The 23,628-nt window shown below is 39.4% G+C and overlaps 1 protein-coding gene across 4 annotated transcripts in view; it reads right to left on the reverse strand.

Annotated features, from left to right (window-relative positions):
• The window catches only part of ZC3HC1 (zinc finger C3HC-type containing 1), a 61,754-nt gene that overhangs the window by 2,972 nt on the left and 35,154 nt on the right, over positions 1-23,628 (reverse strand). For 3 of the 4 annotated variants that reach the window (XM_077130926.1, XM_077130695.1, XM_077130856.1), the window contains 5 exons: positions 18,413-18,567; positions 17,453-17,696; positions 16,657-16,869; positions 15,987-16,193; positions 1,888-13,759 (listed from right to left, as the gene is read on the reverse strand). In XM_077130926.1, the coding sequence (XP_076987041.1) occupies positions 13,691-13,759; positions 15,987-16,193; positions 16,657-16,869; positions 17,453-17,696; positions 18,413-18,567 (888 nt within the window). In that variant the 3' untranslated portion in view covers positions 1,888-13,690. Of the gene's footprint in view, positions 1-1,887; positions 13,760-15,986; positions 16,194-16,656; positions 16,870-17,452; positions 17,697-18,412; positions 18,568-23,628 lie in introns of those variants that run through there. The other variant, XM_077130779.1, reaches the window with a different exon arrangement.

Here is a 23,628-nt window from a genome sequence, read left to right on the forward strand (position 1 = left end):
GCAGTATAACAGAAGGATAGCTGAACTAAAGCCAGAAGATCTGGATTTGAGTTCTGGTTCTGCCAATAACTGACTACGACTTTGGGTGAGTCTCTCCTCTTTTGTAAAACAATAATATTCATATAGTATCTTACTTCACTTATATCTCATAATGCAGTGATGAAGGTAACAGGATAATGATCACTAAGTTTTAGACATGTACAAACTGAGGTTTAGAGAGGCTAAATGATTTGCTTTATGCTGAAAAGTTAATAGGGGCAGAACTGGATCTAAACCCCAGATGTTATTACTTCAAAGCTCATGCAATGCTCCCCTCATCCCCAAGAATTGACCATATAAGTTGGGCAGGCTGTTCACTACACAAGCAACCCATGTTCTCCTAAATGGACTTCATATGGACCAGCAGTAGCACTGCCTCTATTACCTCAATTAAAAAAATATTTGGGGTATACAGAAAGTTTCATGTTTTACAAAGTGTTGTCAAAAGTACCTTTTCCCTTAATTTCCTGTAATAGTGTTATCTCAATCAATAAAAAGTAAAATATAATGGAAAGAGTATCTCTGAATGGGATAGACCTAGGTTTGAATCCTGGCTCCATCTACTACCTCAGCAATTCTGAGCCTTAATTTATCTGTAAAAGTAAGTGTAGATTGTCTGTTGACCTATCTCTTTAGGGTAGTGCTAGGATCAGACGAGACACTGAACGTGCAAGGATTTTTTGCTTTGTTTTGCTTTTAACCAATACCAATACAATTTTATTGGAATGTGGAATGTAAACAGATGTTTCAAACAAACAATATAACTTTGTAAAAATGTATGGCATTATTAAATAGTTAATAAAGAAATCCTAAATTTGGTGACACGTGTAGGTCTGGCTCAGGTGTGTGAAATCCCCATAGCTGTAGCGTGGCTCTGCAGCTGAGATTCCAAGGGGTAGCTGGGGTAAGGCGCCTACCTGCAAATTGTGTTGATGATAAGTTCCTAAAATAAAATCAGTCCTATTTTAAAAACAAACAAATCTAACTTTCTTCGCTAACATACATGTTAGCATAATGGAGCCAAAGTTTCAATCCTTTGTGCAAGGTTTTCGTGAATCATAAAGGACCATACAAGGTTAGTTACTCTTATTTTAATAAAAATAAACCCAAGCACTTGCATATAAGTTCTCTCATTTACCTGTTCCATGTTGAGAATATCAAGTAAGGTAGAAATGTATTTTGTATCAATATTTTCCTAATGCTATCAAAGTCAGGCCACAGACTTGATGGGGTCACACAGTCTCCATCTTCATTTCTTAGCCTGAACATAGCCCCAAATTTCCTCTTTCCCGTCCTCAGGTAATTTCCCCTTCCACTCATGTCTCCCAGACCCCTTCCAGGGTCCTTCAAGGGACCAGAATGGAATACCTCATCCCCACAGCAGGGTGTAAGCTAGCTCTGCCTCCAAACTCCAATACTAACTATAAACATGTATTTGTTCATTCATTCAACAAGGATTTCCTGAGTACCTTCTCTGGGCCACGCATTGTGCTGTGTCCTGGGAAAAATGTATGTGGGGTGGGGGCAGGAGGCGGGGGGTAGGGGGCAGGGGATGAAGCAGTAGAAGTTCTGAGAGATCAGACTATTTTACACGATTTCACATCTTTCAATGCTCAATTGCATACTTCCTATCATTTATTTGTCATACTGTTAGGTAATGTGCCTTACTGAAACTGAAAATGGGTTCCAAGATTTTCAATGAGTTTAAGGTAACAGTCAAAACCAACTTCTCACTGAAAAGTTTTCAGTATATCTTTAGGGCTCCTTCTTCCTTTGTTTCAGAAAAAAGTAATAAAACATATCTTGTAAATATGCAAAGATAAAAAATGGCTTCTCATAAAATGGAGATTATTTTTAAAAATATTTTTATTGACAAACCTTTACACATATACAGTCTATACACAGTGTACAATCAATGGCTCACAATATCATACAGTTGTGTATTCATCACCATGATCATTTTTAGAACATTTTCATCACTCCAGAAAAAGAAACAAAATGAAAAAAAAAAGCTCATACTTTCCATACCCCTTACCCCTGCTCCCTCTCATTGACCACTAGTATTTCATTCTACCCCATTTATTTTACCCCTTATCTTCCCTATTATTTATTTATTTTTAATCCATATTTGTTTTACTCATCCATCTATACCCTGGATAAAAGGAGCATCAGACACAAGGTTTTCAAAATCACACAGTGAAATGGGGATTCTTGATGTTTCATGGCTCCAAGGAGTCAAGACGCTTTAGGGTGAACTTCAGCTTTGGGATGCACTGACAGCATGCGACACCAAATTGGGGAGGGGGTTATAGTCCCCACAAAGATAGGAACCCCAACTTCGTAGGGTACTCAGAGCAATGGCAGCTTTTGCTACTCCAAGTAGTTTAGGGGTGTGTGATGCTAGCCAGTGGGAGCTGAACCTGATGTGAAATGCCCAAGGTGCCTGTTTATGACAGCCGGGACTGTAGGCCTATGTAAAGCATTCCTTTGGAACTCCCCTGAAGATCTGGGGACTCTGGGTATCACTAAATCCCACTCGAGCAGTGGAGGGGACAAGAAGCAGAAAGAATTCTCAAAGGCTTTCATCTTACTTGCCTAGGATGGGGCAAAAACCTTGAAGTAGTGACCTGTTCTGAAGAGTCAGTGCCAGTCTTGGCCATCATAACAATCTGCAAGCCTCTGGCTGCTTGCTTCTGGCTCAGCAGGCTCTCAGAGATGGGATATAACCCTGGAGCCCAAACATCCTGTTCTTCAGTTGGCAGGCCCTGGCACTGACTGCAGGCCTGCAGGAGTCATGCAAGGGGAAATGTCAGCCGCTGATGGAAAGAACTTTCTCTGTCCAGGCCACCATCTGGCCCCCCTCTTTCCTCCAACCCACAGCCTCAGGAGCTCCTCATTGTGATTTCTCAGGGACTTCTTCCTTGGTCCTTGATTTTCCACTGCTCTCTCTTACATACGCACTCATCATCATCATCAATCATCATCATCATCATCATCATCATCATCAATCATCAATCATCAATCATCATCATCATCATCATCATCATTGATAGAGCTTTAAACTTTTTCCAAAATCTCCTTGGCATGTATCTTAGTTTCCCAGCTGCTAAAATAATACCATACAATGGATTGGCCTAAAAATGGGAATTTATTGGCTCACAGCTTTGGAAATAGGTGAAGTCCAAAACCAAGGCATCAGCAAGGTGATACTTTCTTCCTGAAGATTGTGGCCTTCTAGGGTTGGCTGCCAGCTATCCTTGAGTCCCTGGCTTTTCTGTTACATGGCAATCAATGCACATGATGGCATTTTCTCCTTTCTCTTTCAGATTGCATTGACTTCCAGCTTCTCCTCATGGCTCTCTCTCTGTCTGAAATTTCAATGTTTATAAATCCTGTAATCCACATAAAGCCTAACCTGGTTAAGTTGGCCAGACCTCAATAAAAATAACATCTTAAAAAATGCCTATTTACAATGGGTTCACACCCACAGGAATGGAGTTAAGAACTTTTGGAGGTGGGGGGTGGTACATAATTCAACCTAACAACATATTCTGAACATTAGTGAGCTGTTCTGAACCAGCTGAGATATGAGATATTATTCCCACTGGACTGATAGAGGCTTGCCCAAGATCACCAAAATGGCTGAGCTGGGGCACTGGAACAACCACGCTCTTTATTCCAGCTCCAGGCCTCCCCATGTCCTGGACTACACTGCCTCCTGTGTGCTGAGAACTGGATATATTGTACATAGATGTGTATCCCAAGTTTTCTAAGACAGCACCATTTTTAAACTGTCATATCATCTTCATGACCACAGTACTACTTACTAGACCACAGGTCCCAATCCCCTTCTGCCCACATCCCCCTCCCCAAATATATGGTGATGAAGAGTCTTCTGACTTCTGGAGTCACTGGATTCAGGTTTTATCCTGGGGGAATCCAGCCACAAAGCTTTCTTTTTTTTTTTAATGATGTGTGCTGGGGCCCATCCCTGGTTGACCTCAGCTACATAAAGGCCATGATTGCTCCCTGTCCAGCAAGATCCATAATATCCTTTATAAGGCTGTCTTACAGATCAGAGTTGGGAGTCACCCTAGGTTGGTAGGTTAACCAGAAAGCCAGCCTTTATGACACTGAGGTCATGTTTTAGTCAGCAAGGCCAGAACTAGGTCTTCCTCCACCCTCCAGCCCCTCCTTTCCCTCTGGGGATATCCTGCTGTCAGCCTTACTTCCTGCCCAACCAGAAGGTGCAAGGGGTAATGGGTGGCAGCAGGAGTACTGAGGCTTTTAATGGGGTAAATATTGCTAGCAAAGGGTGCTACAGCCACTGCCTCTCATTACTTAGGGAGCTCTGGTGAGAGGTGGGGTGGGGGGGGGGCGGGGGGATGAGACAAGCAATAGCTACAGCTTCAGGGAGGTAGGGCCTGATGTGATTGCCCTTTCAGGTCACCCAGAGAAGCTGGCCACTTGGCTAGCAGTTAGTTTTATGGGGTTCTTTAACTCTCTTTCTTAGAGGAGGAGAGCCACACTTCCATGCCTATGGGATTACTGCCTTGAAACAGTATTCCCTGTGTTTCCTGCCTCACCCACAGGTGCCCCAGGGCCTTACAGGTTCCCCCGCATCAGTTGCACCACAGATGGTCCCTATTGTGGAAATCACCTCCAGGATGTAAACCTCTTCTTCCCATTCCACAGAAGGTGTCCCATATTTTTCCCTTTTTATATCCATGTTTCCTTTACCCACTGAGTCAGAAAAGGAGCAGGGGATTTTCATTCACACTTTTTTTTTAAAAAAGTATTTTCAAATTCTATTTTTAAAAACTTTTTACTGTGAAATACAGCACCTATTTTCTTCCTCATTTTACTTTGGAAAAATCTTAGGTTGAGTTAGTAGGACTTGAGCCCAGATCACTACTGACCCATGAGGCTGGCCTAGGGAGTACTTGGGCTTGGGATGCCCTAAGTACCAGGGTAACAGTGAATGGTACAGTGGCATGGGGGTGGGATGGAGGAGAGAAGCAAGCTGCTGCCTTCTCCCTTCTCTACCTTTTAGCTTCATCTCTGATCTAGGAAAAGGACTTTTCCAAAGATTCTGAGACCCAGCTCTCATTCTGCTTACTCCAGAATGGGCCTTTGTCCTGACAGGCTCTCCACTCTGCATAGAGCTATGTTCATGGAGCCAAACTGCCTTCACTCACTTTCTGAGAAAAGCAGGAATTTCTGGCACTAGCCGGGTTCAGTGTGCAGAAGGAGTTCTAGACTTCTGGCAGGCTGCTGGTCCAGCTCCAGGCCCAGGTGGCTGCAGACTACAGGAGGGATGACTCAGGTAAACTGCTGAACAAACAAGCCTGTATTTTCAACCCATCAGGGTGATGACTGTTATTAGCTTTCCTGTCATCATTGTACCATCACCTCCTGAGGGTGGGCACTCAAGGCCGAAGGAGACTGGCAGGAATGTGGTTATCTTGGTTTGTGTCTTGTTGCTCAAGATGCTTCCTGTGGCTTCTAAAGCTTGGCTTGGAGCAGAGGCAATGGCACCTGTACTGACTGATGACGTCAATGAGGCTGCTGGACTAAGAGTCCTATTCAGAGCAAGGACAATACAGTGAAGAAATTCTGATATGTGATTCTTTCTCCTGATTCCAACTCCTACTGTTTCAGTGCTCCCTTCCAAGGGACAACAGACTAGGCAATTTTCTTAGGAAGTGTACATGGACATATTTTGTATTCAAAGAACATGATGTATACCATCTACTCTGTTTAGAAAATGGAGAGATAGAATGACTGATAGATTGATGGACAGGTAAAATGATAAGGTAAAATGTTAAAATTGGTGGATCTGGGTATCACAGATTGGTACACTGGAGTTCTCTGTGTCAGTTTCGTATTATTTGTGCAACTGTCCTGAAAGTTTGAAATTATTTCAAAATAAAAAGTTTAAGGGAAAAAAAAAAGATGAGGCAAACTGGAGAAATTTGGCCAGAGAGATGACTGGGCTTAAGCCAGTAGGGTGGCTGAGTGTTCAGGTGTGGAGCTGAGGACTATCAAACTTGCCTTACTTAAATACTACTAAAAGAAATAGCTAAAATTTACTGAACACTCATGCGTGCCAGCCACTGTTCTAAGCATGTCAAATGTATTACTTCTCAAAATATCCCTATGATATAGGTAGTAGTATTATCTTTATTTTACAGATGAATAAACCGAGGAATTAAGTAATGATCAAAAGTACAAAGCTAGCCAACAATGAATTCAGGACGTGAACCCAGGCCACCCATCTAGAGTTGGTGCTCTTAACTCTTATACAATACATTTTTTTCTGCAGCGATGCAAGAGAAGGAATCAACATGAAATCTCAGTATTCTAGACCTGGCTTAGCCACAATAACCACTGTATGATCTTGGCTGTTGCTTCCCCACTCTGGCCTTCAGATTCCTCAGCATGGAACATGGGGGTTAGGCCGTATAGTATTTGCAACTCTGAGTTCCTTGTTTTATGGCTCTACACACATGGAAACAGCATTGTGGAAAGGCCCCTCCCCCTCCTCTGTACAGCCCAGCTGATGTGTTTACTTCTGACTGTCAAGGGCAGCTTCATGGACATTTGAGCAAGGCAGTGATAATTCATGGCCTGGTGCCAGTGACTAATGGAGCAAATCTGCTTCCCCACTCCACACCTCAGTTTCCCCACTCAATTCAGTGAAGATAATGACCTTTTTGTGTTCCATGCTGCCATGATTCAGGGTTAATTAGCGTTAGTCATAGGCTTTAGAATCCTCCAAAGAAAGGGGTCATTTGCTAGGTTCGGACTGTGCTGTGGCCATGGTGACACACTGCTCTGGCCTGTGCCCCCATGAACATCCCTCACAGCTTCACTAGTGGCTTGACTAACTTTGCAGAATGGCCCTAGGGTGACCCAGCCCTAAGTGCTGGTACTGTCACCAGGCATGAGGAAACCCCTCAGGGGTGTTGCTTTGACACTCTTCATGTGTGCCAATACGACTGCCAAATGGCTTATCTTCCCCTGGGTTTCCTCTTTCAGCTGAATTTCCATTCAATGTGGTTCTTGTCCTTACTACTCAGACCTCTAATCTTGGACACAGGATCCTAATTCCAACCTTAAATTTAGTAAGACTTTTTTTTTTTTTTGTCTGGTTCCTCAATAAATATCTATTCTTTGTTTCTTTCTCCCTACCGACTATCTTGATGCTCTCAGTCTGTCTCTTTTTTCATCACTGTATTAGCCTATGGGAGAAATAAGACAGTTTCAGCTTTCAAGGAGCTTAAGTCTGGTTGGGAGACAAGACCTGCAATGAAATAAGGACAAAATAAGAATGACACTGCAAATGAGAATAAGCCATTTGAAAAAGTAAGTAATGTATTGTTTGCCTCTGTTGATCTGCTAGTAATTAAAGTAGAGAGGCAAGTTTTATCTTGTCTTACTGTAATTTTGTCTAGGTAAGGAAGTCAGAGATGTGGAACACAGACGGCATCTAGTGGCTTTGGCAGGTATTGCTGGCATTACTGCTTGACCATAATGCCAGATAATTGAGCCTTAGTCCAAGCTCCCTGAGACTTGATGCATTAGAAGGGCAGATTTTCTAGTCACCTAACATCTGGTTAAGCTCCATTTCACTTAACATCTAATTTCCTTGGATCTACAGAAGAAAGGTTCCCACTCATGCTTTCACATCCATTTTCTTCTCATATCAGAGAAGGAGGAAGTTAAGCTCATGGAAGACCAGGACCACGACACCGAGTCTCAGACAAACACACAAGTCAACATGAAGGAAAAAGGATGATGAATAATGTTCCAGATTAGAAAGATTAAGGGGACAGAATTCAAGCAGTGGCCTTGCTCTATATCCATAAAAGACTGGTAGCAGGAGAAGTAGCCATTTCTTTTTTGACAATTATGAATAAGACTCAGCTCAGAAAAGGGGTTAATTAAATTCCTCTCTGGGGTAAAAACAGATTGATGGTGACTGGAAGGGAAAAAAAGAGGGCAGAGGTCCTACTATTTTCACTATGTGACATACATCAGGTACCTTTCCTGTCCAGGCTATAAATGTGAAAAATAAACCTTCTTTAATACTCAACATGAACTAGCAAGCTACAAAAATGTTTCTAAATTGTTCGTATGTAAAGCAAAGCATTTACAAAAATTAAGCAATATATTACTTTGCAATTTTTGAGGTAAAGCTTTACTATTATTCTATCTTAATGTCACTGCTATCATTTCTCTATTGTTTCTTACATAGGCATATGAAAAGAACAGGAGAAAAATGAAGTACAAAAACTTTTAGACATTGGAAAAGGACAGGAGCATAAAGTTATCAGAAATCTTTGCTCATCTACAGAGTACTGTTTATAGAATTATTATAAAAATTAAGGAATCAATTTTTTAATTCATTGTACAAACAGTAGTGTGCCAAAAAAAAAAAATCCTAAGAAAATTATCCTCATTTTAATACACTGGCTGTTTCCATATTCTCCCTCAAGTTTTCTTCTAGTCATGGTTAAATAAATCACAGGGATATTGTACTGTTTGCTTGATACTGTTTTCATATATATCACAAACACCTTTCATACTGTTATGTAATCATTATAATTATGATTTTAATGGTTTAAATTATATCCCACACTGATATTCTACATATTATCAACCGTTAGATGTTTTTATTTTCAACTTATTCCAAATAACATTGTATTAAACATCTTCATGCATAGAACTTTTCCTCTTTTGAACTACATTCTCAGTTAGTAGGTAGAATAATATAGTGTTAGGAGCATAGGCTTTATAGGCAGGCGAGGTGGCCTGAATTTGAATCCTGACTCTCTCACCAGCTCTGTGAGCTACAGTAAGGTAGTTAACTTATGCTACAGCTTCCTCATTTGCAAAATAGGGATAGTAATAGTACCTACATTATAGGATTGCTATAAACTTAAATAAAATAATATATGTAAAGTGCTTGGAAAATAGTATATACTCGGCAATGATAGCTATTATTAGTAGTAGTAAAATCAATTTTCTGGAGTTCTCCTACTCAAGATTGTTCCTCTCTCTTCTGCCTTTCACATCTCACTAAGAGGAAGACTCCAGCTGCATTCTTTGCTTCATTATCATTTCAAAATGGCCAAAATGTCCACCCTTCCACCAAGATACTCTCAGATGCTGTTTCTTCTGCTTCAGTTCTAGTTAGGCTGGACAAGATTGGCTAGAAATGACCAAGGAACCTAAACAAGGTTTTCTTGCCTTTGTGACCTTTGTTTCCTCATGAGAACTGAGAGGTACTTGGAGGTAAATCTCAAGTCTCAAGAGTCCCTTCCAGATCTTACATTCTATGATCTTATTTCCACTGTCTTGAAGGTTGTTACTGACCCACTGTGGGAAACAGTCAATTTTCCACCATATCTGCTTACTATCATATTGATACACATTTGATTGAAGTGAGTACAGAAAGCTGAAAAGTACATTTACAAATGCTCTGAACCTTTGGATAAACCACCAAGCCTCCATGACCTGCAAGTCCTGTCTAGAGGCCTCTGTATGTCTCCCTTTCCCTCTCTTCCTAGTTGGCTTCAGCTACATGACAGCATAGCAAGAGTAGTCAGTGCCATATAACCAGAGAGGCACTGCGGAAAGAGATAATAACCACCACAACTTAAGCCAAGGAGCAACAAGAGAAAAGAACACAGGATAAAGATGGAATGAATGATCTCTAATTAAAGGGCTCAACTGCAGTATTCACTTTTGAGGGCAGGGTTCAAAATACCCAGATAATAGCTATATAAAGCCAAAGAAAACTCAGAATAGGAATAAGCCTAAAAATAGAAAGGAAAAGTGAGGAGGAGGAAATGTTTGCACATGCAGCTGTTTTTGTTGCTAAAATGGAACAGAGTGGAAGGGATTTAAAAGCTGGCTTTAGGGCTGTCATGACTGTTCTAATAGTTTATGAGTAAACGAGAAAAGCCCCCAGCGAGAGTGTTCTACCTGCTAAGTCTATTAAAGTTGGCTAAAATTTAAACAAACAAACAAAACAGAAAAAGACTCATTTTGGAATACCAGTATCCCATGAGCAGTTGCAAGATTATTCCTGTCTGTGGTGAGAGGCAGATCTCAACTTTGCTTGGGAAAGCGAGATCACAGAATCACAGTGCTGAAAGATACTTCCAGCTGTATTACAACGAAAGAATAGAAGGGTTGGGAACATGGATTTAAGAGCAGCTCAGCCACATTCTAGCTACATGACTAAGAGCTAGTTATTAAATAACTTTGAGCTTCAGTCTTCTTTTCGGTAAAAAACAAAAACAACATACGAAAATGCAACCTTTGTTAAAACAAAACAGAATGTGGAGGCCTTATACAGAAAAATAGTGAAAGGAGAATCTGACGGCTAGGGAGTTGGCCAAAATAAATGAGTCTGAAGAGCCTTGAAGAGCAGGGGGTCAAGACTCTACCACCTGTCCTGATCGCTGGGACCAAGGACTGCAAAAGAAAGTTCTGACCTGGGAAGCAGAGAGGAAGGAGTTGGAAGTTTTATATAATGAGACAAAGCAGAAGGCAATTAATATGGAGATTATTATAGCATCCTTATATGCCAATGTGTATGGCTAATAAAAGCGGGAAAATTCCTCAGAATGCTGACTTATAACCCTACCACTGTGGATGGTAAAGTAGCAAAAATGAACTTTTAGGCAATTATCTTCCTTAAAGAAATCTGCCAAAAGAAAAAAAAAAAACAAATAAAGGATCAAATCAGGAAGATGGGTACCTAGAAAGACCAAACCAAAAACTTGTTTAGAAGTAACAAACCAGAGAAGAATGAGAGAAAAGATGCTTTGGGAAATGAAATTCATGAGATCAATCCACTAAGAATATACCATTTCTGTTTCAAAGTATACTTGTTCGAGTTTAGTAGCATATTCACCAGTCTGACCACTATACTCGAGCCCTCTGGTATACTGTTAAATAGGCCACATGAGGTATTTTGTGAGAAGTAGGTGGATAGCTTCATTCTACGTGGCTCTATAAATTCTGACCATTTGAAGCAATAAGTTCAACTTTAGTAAACCAACCCCTCATATTTCAAACTTTTGAACACCATTTCTAGATTGGTATCTTCAAATATGGCTCAACTCATTGTTAAAAATAAAATTCAGTTCTCTATCTTGATTATTTAGGCCAGAAATGTCAAGATCATCTTTGATTTCTCATTTCTTTCTTATGCCCAAATCAATCATGTTGAAGTCATCACTGACATTCTATCAAATCATCCCACTTCCACTGCCATGGCCACCGCCCTTATACATTCCTTAAAGTCTTCCTGTCTCCCCTAATATAAGCTATACAGACACCAGAATTTTCTTCTTAAACACAACTGTCATTTCCCTGCTCAAAAATTCTTCCAATTACTTCTCTTGCCCCACAGAAACAAATGCAAACTCTTCAGTATAACAAGAAGGCTCCAATGTGTCCCAACTTCTACTCTCTTATGCTTTCTTCTATTTCTTAACGTAAAGCTCTAGCCACAGCAAAATATCTGCTTTCTGTTCTGTCCTACACCCTGCTCATCTGCTAACAATGTTCCTTTAGCCACAAATGTCTTTCTTTAATTAAGTGTCTACCACGTGCCTTTTAAGTGTTGGGATTACAAACAAGACAGACGAGGTCCCTGTCCTGTATGTTCTAATACAGCCCGTATCACCCACTCATTCAGAACCTCAGAATTAACTTCCTCCTCTTCTAGATTTCTCCTAAAATATATAGCACTGTTTGTCTTGTGAAGCACTGATGTATAAATGTGTGTGTATTCCAGCTACGACTATAAACTTTTTGAGGTAGTCATTCATTTTTCCATTATATTAAGGCTTGCATAGTGCCTCACACATTTCTTGAATTACACTGTCTGTCCCAATCTATTTCCATTTATGATAAAACAAACAAACAAAAACAAAGAAAACTCATGGAGCTTTGCCTATTTTAAAGAAATGTAAATACTATGAGGTGGGGTATAAATTAAATATTATAGTGGAAAGACTTAAAAAAATCAACATTATTCTAGCCTGAATCTTAGAGGCTTGTAGTCCATTTGAACACTCTGTATTAATACCTCTATACTACTCTAAGAAATTGTGATCTGGCAGTTACAAACTTCTAGAAAGCAGACTTCTAATTCATTTAGTTACCAGTCAGCAAATGGCTTTCCACACTAGGCCAGAAGTTCCCTTTCTGTAAACACCAGAGAGCTGTCCATTAGTCTCTGTGTAAGGGGACCATGGAGATTGGCAGTGAACAAGAAAAGCCATCTACTACAGTCAAAGACAAAAGAGCAAGCTGAGAAAAATAACTTAGAAATAGCTTTTATTTGGCCTCATCCACTGACAAAGGCTCAATTTAAGAGCTATCAACACTACTGACTCTTAAAAATCAGGATAGAATAATGACAAATTTAAAATCTGAAATGTTTGAAAAAAGTGACTGTCCTTTAGATTTTAAAGAGACATAAAATCCATGATCCTGGTATGGACATATCAGATGTAAAGAAACATTGGGAATAATTAGGAATTTAAAAAATGGACTGAGTATTAGATAATATTAAGGAATTATTAATTTTGGGGGGTTATGATATAGGAAAAATGTTCTATTTTTTAGAGATAAAGTACAGTATTTATGGGTAGAATATTGTGAATTCTGTTACTTTCTTTAAAATAATTCAGTATAAAAGAAGTGAGTTATAAAACAAACCTATTAGTTAACAAAAGAAAATATGTCATGTCAGAGAATAGTTATTTTCTAGCCTTCCATAGGCTATGGTCACTTTGTCAATGAATAGTCTTATTTAGATGGGACAGATTTAAGGTCCCTATTCACCACCAAGAAGACTCATGTTCCCCATCAGCAATGAAAGAGCCTTGGGGAACCTCAATTGGGGAGAGCATACATTAGAAGGCACTTGGAAAGAGACCTCTTCTCCTTCCACCCCTTGTATATTCTCTTATTTTATTATTATCAAGATGAACAGAGAAAATTATCAGCTTATTAAAAAACACACCAGAAGATCTCCTGGTGACATAATGAAAATTATCTTGCCTCTGACAAAAGAAAGATTATACCTCTTTTGCTGGAATTACAAATAAATTTTAGGCTTTGCAGCCAATTTGAAAACCAAAATTTTGACTTTGTTCACTATTCCACTGAAGTTTTCTCAGTCTCTGCATCCTATATTATCGGCTCAGTAGGCAGTGGGCAAGGGGAGATTGTCTTCTAGCAATAAGAATCTTAGAAATATTTTAATAACACATATTGTCATATTCCTGGGATATAAGAATCCTCAATATGCTGTCCCAGACTAAGACCCTGCAATGAGTGCCTATGTCCTTCACCTTCCATCTAGTTTCATAATCCCACATTCCTTTAACAGAACCAGGCTTGCTGGTATTTCACCCTTTCCACATCTCCAAATGGAAATGGGTTTTTTCTCAGGCAGATACAAATGATTCATATTTAAAGTCTTTGCTAAGGCAGGGGTTCCTTATGATTAAACCAGAATGTAGAAAAACAGGATTAGATGACCAAAAGGGAATTCATACTTTTATTTTTCAAAAAGTTGCTCTCATTCTGTTCTCTTCAGGAAGTGGATAGAATATTTTCAGGATGAACATAAAGATTCCCACTGCCGGAATATTCGGAATACCTTCCTTGACTTCTCAGAGAGACTCTATAAGTAGAAAAGCTCATTATTAGAGATTAAATTATTAAATTAAGAGACAAAAGATGGGTAATGAATAGCTCACAGGCCTGGTCCATAAATTTCTCCAATAATGATTCAGAGATATAAAACAAACTACATTTTACATTGTGCTACAAATAAGTACTCCTAAAACCAGACTAAAAATCAAGAAGCCTCAGTTCTACTGTTAGACCTACTGCTGGTTATACTCTGAAACTCTAAAATACTGCTCATATCCTCCCTCCAAGTATCTGTATTTGTACTAATCTTGTGTCTAGCCCATCATTAATGCAGCACAAATCTTGCACTGGTTTCTCATCTGTGATGCTGAATTAGCCCTAATTCATTATTTCTTATGAAAAAGGGTCCACATCTATGTGATGCCTAACTGGGGTTAACAATAGAAGATCAAGGAATACAATGAAGTTAAATGACCCTTAAGAGTTTGACTTTGACCTCAGCTTCAAGTTTTAGCCAATAGCACAAATAATAGGAAGAACGTCACTGATCATGCCTATGAAGTGATCTGAGATTTTGAGAAATGGGTTCCAGCGTGACAAAGCAATTTGCTAAAAAGTTAGTTCTCAGTTAATCAGAATACTTAGTTCTCTGCCTCTGGAAATCTACTGAAGAGCACAGATATTCAACACAGAGAGGGTCTCAGTGAGAATACAAATAATATCTAGCAAGATAATCAAAGTTAGCTCTAGTTTCTGACATAAGATGACATTTTCATTTCTTCTTTGTGGATGACCGTCTCAATGAAATAAAGTCCCAAGAGGGAAAACTTGAGTTCCTACTAATAACTGAGGGGAATTTAGTTAATATAGTGACAGAAAACCAAGTTGAAAGAAGTGTTAAGTTTAAAAAGTACTAAAAACTTTTTCTTAATATCAAGTTCCTTTACCATGGCCCCATTAAGCTTTGCAGTTTCCAATCAGAGCAGCTGTGGTAAGGTTAAAAGAAAAGCTACTAAACAGGGTCTTAAGAGTCCTAGAATCCAGGACCAATCAGAAGACCAAGTTCTTCGACCATAAAAAAGCCCTGTGGGGTTTCTTTTTAGTATGACAGTGACAAAGAGAGTCTTAATTAAAATTGCTAACATACTATTTCATGAAGATCTAGGCAGAGAGCATTTATGTACAAAGACAGCTTTAATCTCTTCAGTTTGAGAGGTAGGTCAAATAGCTTTATATATTTGTCTTCAAATAGCTTTATACATTTCTTTTTTTTTTACGTGGGTAGACACCAGGAATCGAACCCGGGTCTCTAGCACGGCAGGCAAGAACTCTGCCACTGAGCTACTACGGCCCACCCAGCTTTATACATTTTTAAAAGTTTTTAAATTGGGAAAATGCAGATTTTTTTTCCCCCCGCTAAAACTTAGAAAATCTTCACCTGCATATTTATGAAGGGCACTAATGTACATTCTTGGGCTGCTGCTACCATTCCCTCAAGAGAAATCCTGTACCTTCAATACCATGAATGTGGGAATACTTCTTGAAAATATCTACTGGCAAGCATTATTTTACTTGGTCTTTGGAGGGTCTAGAGGTTAGAAATTTTATATTCATACTAGGCTATAAGGCAAATTTGGGAAAGAATCCAGCAAAGGAAAGAACCTAGTTTTCATGATTACTTAATGCCTACCCTATGATTTTGAAACACTTGACTTGTTTTCTCAGTTGTCATGATGGATTTGAATTTACCCACATTTGTAACCAGCAGCAGTCATTACTGAACTGGTTAGCTTGAAGGAAAGTGCATGAGTCTGTGGCTGTGAAATAGAGGAAAGTACTGTGTTCCATGTGAGGAATGAAATCATAATCTTGGTGTCAGAGCACAGTGCTCTGAACAGCAGTTTAACTGGTGATGCTCCAATTACAAGTGACAGCAACTGGTAGAAAAAAGCAGCTTGTTCAGCAATACGAGGCCAGGGCAGCTGCCTATTCACCTCTTTCTGTTTATGTGTTCCTTTTGGACTTTGATTTTAGTTGGGAAGATAAAGAATTTATCAGAATCAGATGGAATGCCCTATGCTAAACTGCAGAAATATTGAGTCCATTCCATGCCTGTTCTCTAGGATGAAACCTCAATGTGTCTAACAACTTATGAAAGCTGAAGGCAGGCAGGGTGCTAATTATAGGACTAGCCTCTGCTCCCCACCCCATAAACAGCAAGTGTTGTACACATACAGGACAACAGCTTATCTTACCATGGAGTCTGTTTCAGTTGGCTGGTTAGACTGTTTGTGGGCCAAGAGGATATTAAGTACTGCCTTCCAGCCCGGCTCTGCCGGCGTGCTGGCATCTAACTCAGTTCCATCCTTCTCCCTGCTTTGCTTGCCAAGTTTGATATTCACCCAAGGGCACCAGTCTCTATGCTGAGAGGTAGGATCAAAGAAGGTTCGAGAAGATGTATCCTTGAGAAGAAAAAGAAATACTGTTAAAGAAAGGGAGATGCTATGTACATTCAAGGAAACACTGCTATTAGCTGTCAAGACCAGAATTTCACAACTGCCCCCACTTCTAGTTTTTAAGTTGTCTTTTAAGTTTTGCCTATATATTTTCCTCTCATTTCCTAATTCTTTCACTCCTTCTGTCTTAAATTGTCCCTTTTAAGGCTTGCACACACACCCTCCCCCGAACCACAACTGCCTGATATAATTTATTACCACTCCAGCATCCCTCACAAAGGAACAAGTGACAAAACCTTTAAATTGTTTCCCCTTTGGTCACCCAACTATTCTATCTTTATACTTATTCACATGATCTACTTCCAGCCACAGGACCCAAAAAGAGCTCACACCTGCTTCTCCATGCTGCACAGTGAGAGCTCAGTGAGTTATATGTATTCAGTGATTTTACAAGCAAAGGTGGACTCACTGAACTGCTAGAAGAGCAGAGGCGAGCTCGTTTGGCTTTCCGGAGAGGGCTAGATGGTACTTCCAAGCCAGAGGCATCTCCTGTTCCCATGCTTCGGGTCACTGGGCGGGTTCTGGTGGTGGGGCTAGCAGCCTCCAGATCAGGACGGTCAGTAGGACTGGAAGAGTCCCAGCTCCGAGTTCGGGTGACGATAAGACCTGGGCTCTTTTCAGCCTGCAGGAAAGGGGAAATAGTTAAATATTAAATAATTAATACCAATCATATTAATGATTATGTTCAGGAGAATATTTCTAGGAGGATGTGAAAGTTAATAAACTTACAATTTGTTTGTTTGTTTTGACATTTTAAAAATTGGGGTAAAATGTACCTAACATAAAATTACCACTTTAACCATTTTCAAGTTTACAATTCAGTGGCATTATGGCATTAAGTACATTTACAATGTCACGTAATCACCATTATTATCCATTTCCAGGACATCTTCATCAACCCAAAGATAAACACTGTTGCCATTAAGCAATAACTCCTCAATTTATAGTTTAAACTGTAACAGTTTAGTTTCTGAACAGCCTACATGATTAAACTCTTTAAGGAATACTAGATTTCTAAAGAAAATCATGAATTTAGCTTCTCCATTGCAACTAGTGAATGGAAACATTACAGAGTATTTTGATTAGATGTTAGATGTGAAGCCTATCCACCTTAAGTTAATTTCCACTTTTTCCTATATCACCACTTTCGGCAAAAACAGTATTTTTTTAAAAATCAATCCCAAACAAGCCAATTAAGCCCACACCTGCTCTGAGCCTGGGGAAAACGTGGCATCCTGGCTACGGGTCATCATCCTCCGAGGAGATTCAGGAACAAGAGGGAAGCGCTCTGGCCGCCCGTCAAGGCCTGAGATGGGGGAACTGGTCAGGCCAAAGGGTGCATCCAGGTCGGTCATGGATGATTCAATCTGCTGGAAACCCCAGAGTCCCACCTTCCTCATACACTGTGAACATGTTATTAGGGAGAGCTGCATGGGCTCCAATGAAGAACTAGGTATAAAGAGAAAATAAAATAAGTTTCTCAAGGGATAACATTTCCAAGTGACTAAGTATTATGACATGTGAGTATATTTAATCTTAGAAAACAAAACTGGGAAAGTCCAGTAGAATGCAAACCATATCCCCTTAGAGAACTCTTTCTCCAATCTCAGGACTTAACTTTATTATCTCTCACATATTTCCTATAGGAAAATCTAAGGGTCTTGGCCATGCCCTCCACAGCAAGATTATTTTGAAGGAAGTTTTTGTCCCTCTCAAATCTTTCCTTTTTAAATGAAAACCTTCTTTCAATATCATTCTTCTGACAGTCTTCTATCTCAGATAGAGTCGATGTCAAATGGAGAAGCTGAAATTTTGGAAACACCAACATGGGGTCCCAGAGAATTCCAGATGATGTTTCCTTTGGTATTGTCATCATTAAACTGATATTTTTTTCCTTTGTAAAAAATAGAGAGGAATTTCACTGTTTATAGGAACAAAAAATTCCTGGGAAGTGATGGTACAAGAAACAAAGTGCAGATGTGAGCACCAAGAAATCCTGAGTTCTAATTCTGGCTCTGTTACTGATTCTTCCTCTCCCTTCAGTTTCTCTTTGTCTATGCTTTTCTTATAAGAAATACCATGTGATTTCCAAATAATACTGGTGAGTGATCTACATGGGTATATAGTGTTTTTACAGCTCATAGCCCCAGGCAAAATTCACTAACCTACATGCCCAGCCACACAAAGAGAGAATACAGGCAGTGACATGGACTTGGATGTCTGAGCCTAATTTGGTTGTAGTTTTTCTTTCATCAGTTTGGTCATCAAGTTCATCTTCAAACAGGTGTAGGAGAAGACTGATCTTGTCCTCTGTCAAGCACTACAAAGGAACAAAAGTCAAAAACTTAAAATCTCAACTACTGTGAAAAGAAAAGTATAAGGTAAAAAACACAGCAACAATGACAAACTCTTCATTAGAAAATGACTTACTTCTAGGAAAGGGCTAAGATATCATACAGAAGTTTCTGATCTGCAATGAATCTGCTAAATGAAAAAAATGGCAATTTTCGGGAACTATAATTTTTTCTTAGTGCAATATTATTTTCAATTATCAAATTGTACATTTTCTCTGAAATTTGAAAACTTCAATACCCAAATATTGAAAACAGATTACTGTTCCTATCTTGGCATGACAATGAATTTACTTTTTGACAGAACAGGGCTTGCCACAGTTTTTATTTATTTATTATATTTATTTTTTAACTTTTTTATTGTATAGTATAACATATGTATAAAATAAAGAAATAAAAAAGCAATAGTTTTCAAAGCACTCTTCAACAAGTAGTTACAGGACAGATCCCAGAGTCTTTCATGGGCTCCCATATGATCCTCTTAGATTTTTCCTTCTAGCTGCTCCAGAATATAGAAGGCTAGAAGGTTTAAGTGTTTTTTTACTGTCACGATTGAATTTTTTCTTTCTTTTTTTTGTGAAAAATAACATATACATATATGAAAGCAATAAATTTCAAAGCACAGCACCACAATTACTTGTAGAACATATTTCAGAGTTTGACATGGGTTACAATTCCACAATTTTAGGTTTCACTTCTAGCTGCTCTAAGACCCTGGAAACTAAAAGAATTATTAATTTAATGATACATCAATCATATTCACTTATTAAATGTTATCTTTTCTGTGTAACTCCACCATCACCTTTGATCCTTCTATCCCTCTCTTTAGGGGTGTTTGGGCTATGGCCATTCTAATTTTTTCATGTTGGAAGGGTCTGTCACTAATACGGGGTAGGGAGATGGAACTATCTGATGTTTTGGAGAGGCTGGGCCCCTCTAGGTTTCAGGACTTATCTGGTCCATGGACCCATCTGGAGATCGTAGGTTTCTAGAAAGTTACCCTAGTGCATGGAACCCTTGTGGAATCTTACATATTGCCCTAGGTGTTCTTTAGGATAAACTGGATTGGTCCTGGTTTGGGTTTGGCAGGTTATGATAGGTAGCAATGTCTACAGAAGCTTGCATAAGATCAACCTCCAGAGTAGCCTCTCTACTCTATTTGAACTCTCTCAGCCACTGATACTTTACTAGTTATGGTTCTTTTCTCCCTTTTGGTCAGAATGGAATTGTTTGATCCCACAATGCGAGGACTGGATTCATCCCTGGGAGTCATCTCCCACATTGGCAGGGAGATTTTCACCCCTGAATGTCATGAACCATGTAGGGGAGAGGGCAATGATTTCCCTTGCAGAGTTGGGCTTAGAGAGAGTGAGGCCATATCTGAGCAACAAAAGAGGTCCTTCAGAAGTAACTCTTAGGCATACCTATAGTTAGGCTAAGCTTCTCCACTACCTACATAAGCTTCACAAGAGTAAACCTCAAGATCAAGGGTATGTCCTATTGATTTGGGTGTCCCTAAAGTTTGATACAGTATCAGGGGATTCCTGATTGTAAAGTTTAATAGTTCTATATTTTTTTCTCCCTCACAGTCTTTATTTTTGTTTTAAGAATATTAAAGAATTGTATCGGGGGAAAAATACCTTGGCTAGGAGCAGGATGACATTTATCACAATAATCAGAAATTAATATTTGGCACTAAAAATCTGTAACAGCCTCTCAACCTGAAAAAGCAAAATAACTAACTATTTCCTGCAGTAACACTTGTCTTCATGAAAGCACCCACAGGATGATATGGTGGGACAGTAAATACTAGTTTCAAAGTACAGAGCAGGACTTCCGGGCCAAGATGGCAGCTTAACAATGTGTGCATTTTAGTTCGTCCTCCAGAACAACTATTAAAAACCAGAAACAATACAGAATAGCTCCTGGGCCCACATCAGTGACCGGACACACAGCATACCCCAATCTGGACCAGCTGTGAGCCCCCCCAGAACCGTGAGTTCCCCAAGCCATGACAGCCGGTGCCCTTCCCCCACAGGCCGCTTCCCAGAGGGGAAAGGAAGGAGACTTTACCAGCAGCAGGGGTTAAGCCTAACCAAACAACAATTGTGGAATTAATTAACAAATTCTGACCACTAAAAATAGGCCCCCAGCTCAGGTGAACCTGGTCAAAGGAGAGGTTGCTCATTTTTGCCCCGGTGCCTTCCCTAGGGGAGGGGTGAAGCCCAACTCAGGTGGAATCCCTCTCTCAAGGAATTCAGACACCAGGGCTTGGCAATTTGAAACCATTAAAACCAGCCTACAACCTCTCCTCGGTCTCCACCATGCCCCCAGCCAAAGGTAAAGGTACCGCATCGTCTTATGCTGGTGGGACCTGCAGGCAGACAAGCACCACATACTGGGCAGGATAAGAAAAACAGAGTCCAGAGACTTCACAGGAAAGTCTTTCAACCTGCTGGGTCTCACCCTCAGGGAAAACCGACACAGGTAGGTGACTCTTGCTTCCTGATAGGAGGCCAGTTTGGCCTGGGAAAATCCGGCCGCGGTCTATAACAGCTAAGTAGACTCTCCTAAGTGTGGGGGGAAAAGGCACCATATAAGCAGGGCAAGAAACAAGAAAACAAGGACTGAAAAATTCTCCTCTGTTAAACAAAACTTAAGTTAGAGGTCCAGATAAAGCTGAATTGAATGTCAAAGAAAAGACAGACAACAAATTCATCCAGCAAGAAAACCCTAGGTAAAAGAAGTGCAAGCAATCTTCAGAATAAACTAATTAAGGTAATTAAATGCCTAGACGCCAGCAAAAAATAATGAATCACACTAGGAAAACTGAAGATATGGCCCAGTCAAAGGAACAAACCAACAATTCAAATGCAATACAGGAGCTGAAACATTTAATTTAGAATATACGAATAGACATGGAAAACCTCATCAAAAACCAAATCAATGAATTGAGGGAGGATATAAAGAAGGCAAGGAATGAACAAAAAGAAGAAATTGAAAATCTGAAAAAACAAATCACAGAACTTATGGGAATGAAAGGCACGGTAGAAGAGATGAAAAAAACAATGGAAACATGCAATGGTAAATTTCGAGAGACAGAACATAGGATTTCTAAACTGGAGGATGGAACATCTGAAATCTGACAAGAAACAGAAACTATAGGGAAAAAAATGGAAAAATATGAGCAGGGACTCAGGGAATTGAAAGACAATGTGAGGTGCATGAATATATGTGTTGTGGGTGTCCCAGAAGGAGAAGAGAAGGGAAAAGGAGGAGAAAAACTAATGGAGGAAATTATCACTGAAAATTTCCCAACTCTTATGAAAGACTTAAAATTACAGATCCAAGAAGTGCAGCATACCACAAAGAGAATAGATCTAAATAGATGTACTCCAAAGCACTTCCTAATCACAATGTCAGAGGTCAAAGAGAAAGAGAGGATCTTGAAAGCAGCAAGAGAAAACCAATCCATTACATACAAGGGGAGCCTGATAAGACTATGCGTAGATTTCTCAGCAGAAACCATGGAGGTGAGAAGACAGTGGGATGATATATTTAAATTATTAAAAGAGAAAAACTGCCAACCAAGAATTCTATATCCAGCAAAACTGTCCTTCAAAAATGAGGGAGAAATTAAAACATTTTCAGACAAAAAAATCACTGAGAGAATTTGTGACCAAGAGACCAGTTCTGCAAGAAATACTAAAGGGAGCACTAGAGACAGATATGAAAAGACAGAAGAAAGAGGTGTGGAGAAGAGTATAGAAAGGATGACTATGAGTAAAGGCAAAAAGAAGGAAAATTAGGTATGACAGATAAAATCCAAAAGGCAAAACGGCAGAAGAAAGTACTACCCGTGCAGTATTAACACTAAATGTTAATGGATTAAACTCCCAATTAAAAGACATAGACTGGCTGAATGGATTAAAAAACAAGACCCATCTATATGCTGTCTCTACTCAAAGGACATGAGGCCAAGGACACAAATGGACATTTGCACACCAATGTTTATAGCAGCATTATTTACAATTACCAAGAGATGGAAACAGCCAAAATGTCCATCAACGGACGGGTGGCTAAACAAACTGTGGCATATACATAAGATGGAATATTATGCAGCTGTAAGACAGAATAAAGTTATGAAGTATGTAACAACATGGATGGACCTTAAGGACATTATGCTGAGTGTGATTAGCCAAGAACAAAAGGACAAATACTGTATGGTCTCATTGATATGAACTGACATTAGTGAATAAACTGGGAATATTTCATTGGTAACAGAGACCATCAGGACGTAGAATTAGGGTAAGATATTGGGTAACTGGAACTGAAGGGATACAGATTGTGCAACAGGACTGAATATAAAAACTCAGAAATGGACAGCACAATACTACCTAACTGTAATACAATTATGTTAAAACACTGAATGAAGCTGAATGTGAGAATGATAGAGAGAGGAGGACTGGGGGCATAAATGAAATCATAAAGAAAGATGGATGATAAAGATTGAGATGGTAAAATCTAGGAATGCCTAGAGTGTATAATGATAATGACTAAATGTACAAATTTTAAAATGTTTTTGCATGAGGAAGAACAAAGGAATGTCTTTACTGCAGGGTGCTGAAAATAGATGGTAATTAATATTTTAACATTTCAACTTATGCGTGAGACTAAATAAAAAAATGTCTATTTGGTACAAAATTTATATTTTGACTAGTGCATCTCCTAATATAACTTATATAGATAATTGGTTGAACAACATAAGTACATGGAACCTTGGTAGGACATTAGATTTTATTGGTTTGCCCAGAGTGATGTCCTGATGAATCCCAGAGTGATTTGATCAATGAGTGGAAAAGTATTTGCAAAGTCCCCTTCGGGGAATGGTGAGAACAGGGGAAAATTCAACCTCCCCAAGTTGAATTACTGATATTCTCACAAGCAGTGTGGATAACCAAAGCTATAGGCTGAGCCCCCAGTCTTGGGGTTTATTCACATGAAACTTAACCCCACAAAGGATAGGTCAA

The sequence above is a fragment of the Tamandua tetradactyla genome, chromosome 1, assembly GCF_023851605.1.
Source record: "Tamandua tetradactyla isolate mTamTet1 chromosome 1, mTamTet1.pri, whole genome shotgun sequence".
Lineage (NCBI taxonomy): Eukaryota > Metazoa > Chordata > Mammalia > Pilosa > Myrmecophagidae > Tamandua > Tamandua tetradactyla.